General features: G+C 39.1%; 3 protein-coding genes across 8 annotated transcripts in view; 2 read left to right on the forward strand and 1 right to left on the reverse strand.

The window, feature by feature from the left end:
• Window positions 1-410, forward strand: part of DNAJC9 (DnaJ heat shock protein family (Hsp40) member C9) — an 81,089-nt gene extending 80,679 nt beyond the window's left edge. The window contains exon 5 of the mRNA XM_073878846.1: window positions 352-410. Coding sequence (XP_073734947.1) covers window positions 352-381 — 30 coding nt within the window. The 3' untranslated portion in view covers window positions 382-410. The remainder of the gene's footprint in view (window positions 1-351) is intronic.
• FAM149B1 (family with sequence similarity 149 member B1) overlaps window positions 1-2,150 on the reverse strand; it is a 77,250-nt gene extending 75,100 nt beyond the window's left edge. For all 4 annotated transcript variants that reach the window (XM_073878836.1, XM_025850577.2, XM_073878834.1 and 1 more), the window contains exon 1: window positions 1,915-2,150. Coding sequence is in view for 2 of the 4 variants with exons in the window: in XM_025850577.2 (XP_025706362.1) it covers window positions 1,915-1,961 (47 nt within the window). In the remaining 2 variants the exon portion in view is untranslated. The remainder of the gene's footprint in view (window positions 1-1,914) is intronic.
• Window positions 2,151-2,183: 33 nt separating this feature from the next.
• The window catches only part of ECD (ecdysoneless cell cycle regulator), a 33,165-nt gene continuing 22,802 nt past the window's right edge, over window positions 2,184-12,546 (forward strand). Inside the window, exons 1-6 of one of the 3 annotated variants that reach the window (XM_073878832.1) lie at window positions 2,184-2,392; window positions 3,575-3,792; window positions 6,744-6,861; window positions 10,119-10,206; window positions 10,323-10,501; window positions 11,728-11,920. In XM_073878832.1, coding sequence (XP_073734933.1) covers window positions 3,588-3,792; window positions 6,744-6,861; window positions 10,119-10,206; window positions 10,323-10,501; window positions 11,728-11,920 — 783 coding nt within the window. In that variant the 5' untranslated portion in view covers window positions 2,184-2,392; window positions 3,575-3,587. The remainder of the gene's footprint in view (window positions 2,393-3,574; window positions 3,793-6,743; window positions 6,862-10,118; window positions 10,207-10,322; window positions 10,502-11,727; window positions 11,921-12,546) is intronic. The other 2 variants (XM_025850456.2, XM_025850458.2) reach the window with 2 other exon arrangements.

Consider the following 12,546-nt stretch of genomic DNA (forward strand, 5'->3'; position numbering starts at 1 on the left):
TGATGGACAGAGAGGCTGAAAAAAAGATAAAGAAGATAGATGAAGCAAATATATCAAAATTTTGATTAATTGTTGAATGTGGGTGATAGGTGGTTCATTTTATTATTCACTATACATGTATGTTTGAAATTTATCACTTGTTAGTGTTAAGCTGTATGTTGAAAATCATTTTTTTTTCCGAACTCTTTTCAATATCTATAATTTGGAACTATTAGGGAGAAAACTAAAGTTATTTCTTCAAAGCAAATTATCATTCTAACACCTAAAGTAAAAATTGTTTTTATTTTACTGTCATTTAGATACATATAATCCTCATTATCTTCATTATTCATATCATCCTGACTCCTCTAGAGAATCATCTTTGAAGAGAGTTGCTTTTAGAGAGTATCAATCAAATCAACAATAGAGAACAAGTAACGTACTACACTGGAGTAATTCTCACCCACTAAATGCCTACCAACAATTTTTTTCCACAAATGAGTTTGTTTGTTTTTTTACTCTCAGAATGGTCAGAATTAATTATAAAAGCAGACTTTTAGCTAAGTCCTGTTCCCTTTATTGGAAAATTACTTTCTTCTTTCTACTTCCTAAAAAGCTTATATCTGAATTGCTTCTGTGTAGATATCCTATTACTTAGTAGGTAATAAGCTTCTGAAAGACAAGGAGAGATCACAAATTTTCTTTGTATGGCTACTGTACCAAATAAAGCTGGGAAAGGACAGGAAATTACCAATTACTGAGCATCTACTGTGTGTCAAGCCCTGTGCCATAACTTTAGATATGCTTTTAGAGAAAGTCTTAGTTCAATATTACAGAAATGAATGCTCAAATATTTAGTAATCCACTGAAAAGTCACATGACCAGAAAAGAGCCTAGCCAGACACCCAGATTGACTGAAGACTCCATGCATGTTATTACCATGTATAGTTAGTATTTAATTTTTAAATGTTAAAATTTATTAAAATTTAAATGTTTAAGTGTTAATTTTAAATGTTAAAATTACACAGCTCTACAGAGAAAAAAAGTTGGAATTTGAGGATAAAAAGCTCAAGCTCAAAACCTACTGGTTATATAATCTTAGGATGTATAACCTTTCTAATATTTCATGTTCTGAAAAACTGAAACATCTTACAGAGTTGTTGCAAGGATCAAGATGTGAAAGTCTTTTTGAAAGTATAAAGCATTAACAAATGTACATTATCATTACTTGCTAAATTACAACACTTCACCAGGGGTGGGAGGTGGGTTTTTAAGCTTAAATATTTGCTCTCTAGAGCAAAACCTATCCTTAAGGATTCTGATGTTTAGCTGCAGAGATGGGGAAGCAGTATGTGTAATGATTATGACCAACGCTTCAGGGTCAGACTGACACCAGGTTTGTGTGCTCCACCACTTTCTGCCTGTATAATCTTTGACATACTACAGTCTTAAATCTGGGACCTTTGTTTGTAGAATGTGCAAAATAATATTCCCTATTCTGTATCCTGGTAGGATTAAGTGAGCTGATGCATGTAATCAGCTTTGCACGGTGCCTGGCACTAGACATATTCAACTTTTCTGTAGCACTCAGTCAGCTATTGGTAACTTCTCGATTCGTCAATGGCCACTGACAGGCATGAAGCACTGAGGAAACTACAAATGCCATAGGAGACCCAGTCCCTGAGTTCAGGAAGTGCAGCCCAAGAAGGCCAAGTCCTAGGAAAGCACAAGTGACATGCCCTTAGCTGGAGATGGAGGCAGACCGGGCAGCGTCTGACAAGTCTGGGAGGAGAGAATTCCGAAGAAAATTCTCCTTCCCTCGCCCTGGAAAGGGAAAGGTGAGAAGCACTGGTTGGGAAGGGTCCCAGCCAGAGCGCCCGCGGCCCGCCTCAGCCTCCCCCGGCTCGGGCTAGGATGGCTGAGCAGTACACTCACAGCTCCAAGCTTTGCGGCACCGCCTTCCGAGTGTATCTGGAGAGCATCCTCCTCTTCCTCCTCTGTCGTGGAGGGGGCGGGAACGCCAGGGTGGGGGCCTCCGGGCCTGGCCCTCCCGCCGGCTCCAGCCCGGCCCCCTCCCGCCACCTTCCGGCCCCGTCACGCCCCGTCGCCCAGACTCCGGACCGCCACCACTCCCTGGGTCCCCACCCCTCCAGTCCGCCGTGCTTGCTTCCCCGCGGGGGCGGAAGTGACGAACGCACTGGGGCATCGCGTAATGCTGCCGCGGACGCGCAGCAGTGACGCCACCGGGGGTTCCGGGGCGAGCGGGTCTTTCAGACCTTCCAGTGGCCTCAGGTGCCCGGGCGGCGTCTGGACTGACCTTGGGCTACTGGCAGCTCCCGACCGGCTCACGCGGTGGGAGGGGCGGTCGAGGAAAGGGGCCGCAGCGGAGACGCGTGGGGGAGGCCGGAGAATCGTAAGCGGAATTGGCTTCCTTTTGTCGAATGGAGGGCGGAAGCTTAGTTTGAGTAAAGAGCACTAGAGTCCAGCTCGGCTCTCTGCTGCGGGGTCGCTCCTCTTTCTGTGTGCCAGTTTTCTCACTTGTACAGCAAGGAGTTATCCTGAGTGATTTCAAAGCCCCTTCCAGTTCTGACTAAATTCTTCATAAAAATGTGTGCTTGGCATTATGAGGTGGGTGGATGGAATTATCTGTCCCTCTGGGTTAAGAAGCCAAACGATTTGGACAGACTGGATAGAAGATGCAGGTTCCTCTCGACCTCGTTTTATTAGCCCATGAGAAACCGAATAAGAATAAAAATCGAATTGTGCCTTACAGTGGACCATCCAGTGCAGTGCCTCCCTGTTCCAAGCCTCATCTGGCAGTAATAGTAAGCTAGTACTTTTGTTTGTAAGGGAAACCCTTAGAAAATAGAGCTATTTACTTCCTCTTACATACCGGAGCTACCCCGCGCCAGACCTGAGAAAGGGGCAGTTTTAGGACAGCTCTACGATCAAGAACCATGGGCAAATTATTTTGGTCTGAGATGATAGGCCATGTTTTGTGGTTTTGAATTCCCCTCTGCCGTACAATATTCATAAAAGATTTAAATTCTGCAGAGTGAGGGAGATTGCCCTAAAGAGCTTTTAAATAATAATTTAAACTGGGGGAGAAATGTAGAAGTGAAAGAGTAACATTCTCATTCTACATTTAAGGAAAAAGCCCCAAAAAGAGAAATTGAGGTGCTCTAAGTGACACAACTAATTAGTGGCAGAACATAAGATGTTATTGCAGTGCTTCTCAAAGTGTGTTACACACACTAGTGCTAGTATGAGGGCAAGCTTTTTTCTAATTTATTTTTTTCAAACGTTTTTTATTTTATTCTTGCATACTATTAGTTAATTTGGGAATGTGATACTCGATTTCCATTTACTGTATTATATCAAAAGTTCCTTTAATATAATTTCAAGTATAAAAAACAATTTTAAGTATAAAAGCATCATTAAAAGAATATTAAATAGGTGTTACTAATACTTGATCAAGGCAAAAAATGATAACGTGGATAACAGAATTTTGAAAAACAATGGAATCATGTTGAAGAGTTCAGAGAATTGGATTTTCTACATTATGTGGTTTATATTATTGAAACTTTAAATGTAGTTTTCAAAGAAGAATGGAGGAAAATATGAAGCTTGCTACAGTGGAAGACACTGTGGAGTATCACCTATTCCTGATACCCGATGAACCAAGGGACCCAGAAAAACACAAAGAGATTCTTCAAAAGTATATTGAGAGGATAATGACTCAGTTTGCACCTATGCTGGTCCCCTATATCTGGCAGAATCAGCCTTTCAATCTTAAATATAAACCTGGGAAAGGTAAGGCTCTTTTACTTACTTTGATGTGGTATGACTTCTAATTCTGACAAGAGTGATCTATAATAGTCCATAGTTGATTCAGTGTTGTGAGGAGATTTATAACCTGAACTTTTTTGATGAGTGATGCTTGCCTATATTTGATTAAGTCCTTAAATTTATCAAAAAAAATTTTTTAATTCATTTGATGAAAGCTTTCTAATAGTAATTACCTTGAGAACTAACATATACTCAACATTATTAAACCATGGCTGTTCTTTGGAACTTTACTTTCCTGTGCTATAATGTATCTAAGTACTTATACTAAACAGGTTCAGGCATCTGGCTTCCTTAACTGTAGCTCCCTTTAGAGGTTACTCTGTATTCCTCATTCCTGATCATGTGTTTAGTAGGCTGCCTTGTTTGACATAGTTTTGAAACTACGTGGCTCTGCCTGGCTTATAAAGAGAAATAATTGGGCCTATGGCCATTATTTGCTACTCAGAAGCATTTTGAGGTTGCTTCACAGCTACTCTGTGTTGTTGGTGCTTGAGATCTGATTTTATCATTTCATATAGCTTTAGTAAAATGAGGCGCGAATAGGTGACCACAGCTCTTATTCATGCAGGGTCTTATTTCAGATCAGGAGTCTGGCATCTTTTGATACTGTCAATCTAGGTCTCAATGTAGTGTTTATCTGTTATTTTTTGGCTAGCAGTTGCCAAATGTGTTCCCTGGTGTTAATTCTATTGAACCACTATTCACCGAAACACGTGATATTTATTGGCAGGAACACCGTCACATTAGCACAGCACATCCAAAACCAACTCCTTATCTTTTTCCTAGAAAATCATTTTTACCCAATGTTTTCTTGTCTTGCTTAATGACATTATTATCCACCCAGTTATTCAGCTTGTCAATAATTCAAAATTATACTCAGCTCCTCACTTAACCATGTTCAGTCAGGCAGTAAATCCTAGTGTGGTTACTCCTAAAATACGACCCCTTCTCTACATTTGTTGGCTACAGTCTAGACGCTCTTTATCTCTTCATCTGGAAGACCACAGCAGCCACCTAACTGACCTCTCTGGTTACAGTATCTCCAGTTCCTCACACTGTTGCCAGTTACCTTTGTAAAACACAAATTTGATCGTGTCAGTCTTCTGCCTAACATCCTTCACGTTATCCATTGCTTCTGGATAAAGTTCAAATTGAAGTTTAATATATAAGGTAGATAAAAATAGACGCTCTAATTGGAGCTTCTCTAGTTGAAGAAATTAGAGAGATCTGGGGTGGGGAGAAGAGTTGGTTGGGCTGTTCTTCCTACCTTTTTTTTTTTTTTTTTTTTTTTGCCATGGCAGCTCTTGAGACACTTCACAATGTGCTTGTTTGACCTTTAGTCTGTTAATGTGGTAGGTTACATTGACTGATTTTCATATGCATTACATTGCATTCCAGGAATAAATTCCACTTGGTCATGGTGTAAAATCTTTCAGTGTGTTGAATTCAGTTTGTTAGTATTTTGTTGAGGATTTCTGCATCAGTATTCCAGGGATATTAGTCATAGTTTTCCTGTATTGTCTTTGTCTGGCTTTAGTATAAATGTAATGCTGGCCTCATAAAATGGGTTTGGGAGTGTTCCCTCCTCTTCAGTTGTTTTTAAGAGTTTGAAGACGATTGATGTTAATTCTTCTTTAAATGTTGGTAAATTCTCTAGTGAGCTTTTCTTTGTTGGGAAGTTTTTGATTACTGATTCAATGTCCTTTACTAGTAACCAGTCTGTTCAGATTCTCTATTTCTTCATGATACAGTCTTGATAGGTTGTGTGTTTCTAAGACTGTACTCATTTCTTCTAAGTTATCCAGTTGGTTGGTGTACAATTGTTCATAATGTTCTCTTATAGTCCTTTTTATTTCTGTAGTATAGGTTGTAATATTGCCTTTCATTTCTGATTTTAGTTACTTGCGTCTCCTTTTTTTTCTTACTAATCTTAAGATTTTTGTCAATTTTGTAATGTTTCAACAAACCAAATCACTTTATTTTTTTCTATTTTTCTATTCTCTGTTTCATTAATGTCTGTTCTAATCATTATTTCCTTCCTTCTGCTAGCTTTGGGTTAGCTTTTCTTGTTCTCGTTCCTTAAGGTGTAAAGTTAGGTGGTTGATCTGAGATCTTTTATAACTATAAACTTCTTAGCACTGTTTTTAGTATGTTACATGCTTGTTTTCATTTTGTTTCAAGGTATTTTCTAATTTCCCTTGTAATTTCTTCTTTGACCCTTTGGGTTGTTTAAGAGTGTATTAAATTCTACATATTTTTGAATACTGCACTTGTTTAAAAAATTTCTACTCCATCTAAATTTAGCTTCCTGGGCATCTGGGTGGCTCAGTCATTAAGCGTCTGCCTTTGGCTCAGTTCATGATCCCAGGGTCCTGGGATCGAGCCCCGCAGCATCGGGCTCCCTGCTCCACGGGAAGCCTGCTTCTCCCTCTCCCACTCCCCCAGCTTATATTCCCTCTCTTGCTGTCTCTCTCTGTCAAATAAATAGATAAAATCTTAAAATATATATATTAAAAAAATAAATCTAGCTTCCTTATATTCCCAGATCACTGTATTGTCTGCCATGCTTATATGCCTTTGCACATGCTATTCTCTTTTTCTGGACAACTTACTCCTGTCATTCCTCCAAGTGAGCATAGCTCAGTATCACATTATTTATGCTCACATCCCCCAGTGCATACGTCTGTTCATCATCTTGTTTTGAGAGGACGTGGTGGTCCATCTCCTGTTGTCTAGAGCTTGGGTCCTCATAACTGGGCTTTTTATATCCTGTTCAGGATTGCAGCCCCAGGTCCCCGTATAGTACCTACAGCATGGTCAGTTAATGAATGTTTGTTTATTTGAATGATTACTTGCATTTTTATGTGCCCTGACAAATTTATTTGGTTATATGATTGCTTTTCTCTTGTTTTTAGGAGATGTTCCTGCTCATATGTTTGGCATGACAAAGTTTGGGGATAACATTGAAGATGAATGGTTTATTGTTTATGTAGTAAAGCAAATTACAAAGGAATTTCCAGAGTTAGTAGCAAGGTATTAGTTATTTTAATAATCTAAAGGAATTCTCTTGTTGAGACTGACTACGTTTTTATCCATTTAGTAAATTTTTTTTTAGTAGTCTGGTGGAGACTGTACAAATTTGAGACATAGATTTTGAAAGTGACTTTGCTTTTTCTTCCTTTTCTTTGTGACTTCCTTTTCTTGAGGAAAAATTAAAGTACTTTGGAGAGCTTAACTTCCAAAATTTTTAAACAAAACCTGCCTATTTTAGTTTTTTTTTTAAATAATTCTCATTATGAAAGACTAAATGCAGGGCACCTGGGTGGCTCAGTCATTTCGGTTTCTGCCTTCAGCTCAGGTCGTGATCCCAGGGTCCTGGGATCGAGTCCCGCATCAGGCTCCCTGCTCAGCATGGAGTCGGCTTCCCCCTCTGTCCCTCCCCCAACTCGTTCTCTCTCTCTCAAATAAATAAAACCTTAAAAAAAAAAAAAGGCTAAATACAGATGGTAAAAAAAATCCAAACAATACCAAAGGGTGTACTACTGTTTAAAAAATCCGTAGGAAAAAATCCCATTTGTATGTACATATATGTATTTTACAGATTTCTTTACTATGTATTCCTCTATTATACCTTAACTATATTTTTTGAGAAATACAGAAAATTTTAATGAAAAATCAGGGAAGAGTTGTATTGAAAGCAAAGTAGGTAGCACTGCATTCTAAATCTATTTAAAATGGGAACTGATAGTTCCCTGTAACTACCAAGTTGTGTCAGCAGAGGGCGTTTCACCCATTTGCCGTATGTTCTGCTAGTTTTCCTGTCAGTCCCCAAATCCTAATCTATCCCCCCAACCTCTTCCCCAGCAGAACAAAAAGAAAAACAACTCTGAAAATTTATTATTATATCAAAAAAACATGAAAGTAGAGAGAATGAACTCATATGTACTTAACACCCAGCTTCAACAATTTTCAATTCATGGACATTCTTACTTTATCTATACCTTACTCCCCCATTACATAGCAAGATTATTTTAAAGCAAATCACAAACAACATGCCATTTGATCTTTAAATACTTTAAGATGTAAATATAAGAGATAACTCTTATTTTAAACACTGTTACCACACCTAAAAATAATTAGCAATCATTTCTTAACAAATGATAGCATTTTAAGTGAACAAACACAAAGATATCAGTTTCTGTCTTTACAAGGATAATAGGGAGAGGGCAGTGCCTTTTGTGTATGGATTTTTATCTTCATTTTACTTTATTTTTTTAGGATTTTATTTATTTGAGAGAGAGATATATACACACAGAGCATGAGCAAGGGAAGGAGCAGAGGGAGAAGCAGACTCCCCACTGAGCAGGGAGCCTGACATGGGGCTCCATCTTGGGACTCCAGGATCATGATCTGAGCTGAAGGCAGCTGCCCCAAATTTTGATCTTTGTATAATGATGGCTCATACCTACACCAGGCCTATACAGCTCTTTAAATAATAGGCATTTGCTGTCTTATCAGTTTTTTAAACAAATTAGAAAAAGAAAGAACTTCCTCTATGTCTCTGACAGATTAATCTTCCTAAGGTAGGGCTCTAACCATTTTTCTACCCTGCTTTGAAACCTTTCATTCCTTTTGTGTATAAAACTACGCTCATTCTCATTGAGTCTGCTAACATTTAAAAAAATTTTTTTAAATATTTATTTGAGAGAGAGCACAAGCAGGGGGAGAGGCAGACTCTCCACTGAGCAGGGAGCCTGATGCAGGGCTCAATCCCAGGCCCCTGGGATCGTGATCTGAGCTGAAGACAGATGCTTAACTGACTGACCCACCCAGGTGACCTGACTCTGCTAACATTTAAAGCTCTTCACAAAATGATATAACTGTGGGTTTTTTTTTTTTAAGATTTATTTATTTGAGAGAGAGAGAGCAGAAGCAGCAGGGGCAGAGGGAAAGAGAGAGAATCTCAAGCAGACTCCATGCTTATCGAGGACCCCAACCCAGGGCTCAGTCTCACAACCCTGAGATCTCTCCCTGAGCCAAAACCAAGAGTCAGGCGCTCAACCAACTGCTCCACCCAAGCACCCCATAACTGTGCTTTTCTAGTCTTATTTACTAATTGTCATTCTCCAAATATCCACCTTAAATATCCACCTCCATGATTTTGCTTATACTATTCCCTCTCCCAAGAACATCTCCCCTTTTCTCCTTGTATCCACCCATTAAAAGGGAAAAAAATTTTTTTCCCTTTTGTGTGTGTGACAAGAGGAGAAAATAAGAATTTATATTCCTATTAGCTAGATTATGCATAAGGAACTTCTGGAAGGATAAACAAGAAATAACAATGGTTGGAGGGTAGGAAAGGGACATATAGGGACAAAAGTAGGAAGGAACCTTTTTCAGTGTGTAACTTTTTATGTATTTTTTTAAAAGTATAATCATGTGACTGCCTTACCTACTCAAAAATTTAAATTTAGGGGCACCTGGGTGGCTCAGTTGGTTAAGCAGCCAGCTCTTGATTTCAGCTCAGTTCGTGATCTCAGGGTCCCGGAATCAAGCCCCACATCGGGCTCTCTGCTCAGTGGGGAGCCTGCTTCAGGATTCTCTCTCCCTCTGCCCCTCCCCCTGCACATATGCTCTCTCACTCTCTCTCTCTCTCAAATAAATAATTAATTAAAAAGTTAAAATCTTTAAAAAAATTTAAATTTTGGGATGCCTGGGTGGCTCAGTCGGTTAAGTGTCTGCCTTCAGCTTGGATCATGGTCCCAGGGTCCTGGGATCGAGTCCCATATCGGGCTCCTTGCTCAGCGGGGAGCCTGCTTCTCCCTCTGCCTGCCCCTCCCTCTGCTGTACTCTCTCTTGCTCTTTCTCTAGCAAACAAAATCTTTTTAAAAAAAATTTTAAATTTAAAAAATGTGATAGAAATGAGGCAAAAACAAAATTATCTCTCAAGGCCCAAGTAACTTCCATAAATGCTTTCCAAATCTCGGTGCTAGGTGATTTTTTTCTTCTTTTGACACCCTATTGTATATTTTTCATATTTTTGTCTGGTGTTATTTATTTATGTACTTATTTTTTCTCCTTATCATCTCCTCCAAATCCTCCTTCAATTTTAAAATCGTCTTCAGCACTTCATGGTGTCTTAAGTATCATTTGCTTTATTATAATAATTTATACATAGCATGTACTCAGATATTTACTAAAATGAAAGAAAAAATATTAGAATAAATGTGTTTTGATTAATAGCATATATATGCTTTTTCAGTGCATAATTAGAATTTCCTCTGCATTAGGATTGAAGACAATGATGGTGAATTCTTGTTAATAGAAGCTGCTGACTTTCTCCCTAAATGGTTGGATCCTGATAATAGTGCCAATAGGGTAAGTATACCCAAATTTGGAAAATTTACAGAGATGAAATCATGTTGTAACATTTTTCATATGTACCTAGAGTTTGTCAGTGCCCAAAATGAAAATTAAAATGTATCATTTTGCAGGTGTTTTTCCACCATGGAGAATTGTGCATTATTCCTGTACCAAGGAAACCTGGAGCAGTGTCCTGGTTACCTTCCACACCCCCAACAATCCCGCAAGCATTGAATATAATCTCAACACACCCAGAAGAAATTTTGGCTTCAGAATCTATACGAGCTGCTGTCAATAGGCGCATCAGAGGGTAAGAAAAATATTTTCATTGCTAGTGAAGGAGCCTTTTTATTTAGTGCAGGTCAAGTCTCTCAAATGTAGAATTTCTTCCACCTAGATTAATGCTCATTTTCATTCTGTCTTCCTCCTTCATGAAAGTGGCTAACAAATTAAATTTACATGTTTTAAAATTAAGGCACAGGGGCGCCTGAGTGGCTCAGTCATTAAGCGTCTGCCTTCGGCTCGGGTCATGATCCCAGGGTCTTGGGATCGAGCCCCGCATCAGGCTCCCTGCTCCGCGGGAAGCCTGCTTCTCCCTCCCCCAATTCCCCTGCTTGTGTTCCTGCTCTCGCTATCTCTCTCTCTGTCAAATTAGTAAATAAAATCTATAAATAAATAAATAAAATTAAGCCACAGATATATCTTTAAATTCCCATTCATAGGTGTTAATATTCTACTCCCAATACTTTTGCATTTATTTACTTAGATACTGTGACTAAGTATTATCTATATCTATAGATAAAAATTTTGAGACCAATAGGAATGAAAACCTAAGGGAGCATTATGTACTCTGTGGTTCTGGGGCTCTGGATGGGATTCTTTGACCTATGTGGAACACTTTAGGTTCTATTCAGAAGAGCCTTCACCTAATAACATATAGTTTCGCCTTTTGAATTTGAGTACCTATTCTATGTTTAGCACCATTCAAGTTATAACAATATAAAATCTCTTTTAACTTCGTTCAATATGCTTTGTACCATTGTTTTAGAAGAATGAACTGTGATTTTATCCTTGTTCCAAAGAATAGTAGGGTTTTTGTTTTGTCTTTATTAAACTACTTTTTTTTTTTTTAAGATTTTAGTTATTTATTTCAGACAGAGAGAACACGAGTGGGGAAGTGGGGAAGGGCAGAGGGAGAGGGAGAGCAGACTCCCCACTGAGCAGGGAGCCCAATGCGGGGCTCCATCCCAGGACCCTCAGATCATGACCTGAGCCAAAAGCAGATGCTTAACCCACTGAGCCACCCAGGCGCCCCTATTGAACTACCTTAATTCCTTTTCTTTATTTTCCATTTTTTCCTACTTTTGCTCTTTCCCTCTCTTCTTTTCTGCAGTTTTTAGTGTATTTGGTAGCTTTATCTTCACCTTCCTTGTCATTCTACATCTTACTCTTGACAATATAAGAGGAAGTAAATGGTAGAAGAATTCTAGATGTTTACATATCATAAAATAAAAATAATCATGTGACCTGCCACAGATACCCAGAAAAAACTCAAGCCTCCCTTCATCGTGCGCGCTGCTTCCTTCCAGCTGGCATTGTAGCGGTGTTAAAGCAGCGCCCCCGATTGGTGGCTGCGGGAGTCCAGGCGTTTTACCTGCGGGACCCCACTGACCTGCAAGCCTGCCGCGTTTTCAAGACTTTCTTGCCTGAAACACGAATAATGACATTGGTAAGATAGCTCTCTTGGTCATTTAGTTTCTGTCACTGGAAAGAGTGGAACATCATTGTGCGCTAGAAAAAACTGGAAATGTTCTGTTTCCTCATGGCAAGTTAATATACTTTTTTTCTTTTTTCTTTTCTCCCATCTGTGGAGGAAGATTTCAAGAGACTTCACTTCCTATTTTATATCTAAATGTTTCTTATTTTCTGACCATATTTTTCCTATTTTATTTTCTTCTTAAGAATAAAACATTTCGGGGCACCTGGGTGGCTCAGTCGTTAAGCGTCTGCCTTCAGCTCGGGTCATGATCCCAGGGTCCTGGGATCAAGCCCCGCATCGGGCTCCCTGCTCAGCCAGGAAGCCTGCTTCTCCCTCTCCCGCTCCCCCTGCTTGTGTTCCCTCTCTCTGTGTCTCTCTGTTAAATAAATAAATAAAATCTTTAAAATAAAAAAAAGAATAAAACATTTCATTTCTTTTTTTTTTTAATTTTTTTATTGTTATGTTAATCACCATATATTACATCATTAGTTTTTGATGCAGTGTTCCATGATTCATTGTTTGTTCATAACACCCAGTGCACCATGCAAAACGTGCCCTCCTCAATACCCATCACCAGGCTAACCCATCGCCCCACC

Source organism: Callorhinus ursinus, unplaced genomic scaffold, assembly GCF_003265705.2.
Source record: "Callorhinus ursinus isolate GAN/ISIS: 27379988/994484 unplaced genomic scaffold, GSC_fseal_2.0 scaffold31, whole genome shotgun sequence".
In the NCBI taxonomy this organism is placed as follows: domain Eukaryota; kingdom Metazoa; phylum Chordata; class Mammalia; order Carnivora; family Otariidae; genus Callorhinus; species Callorhinus ursinus.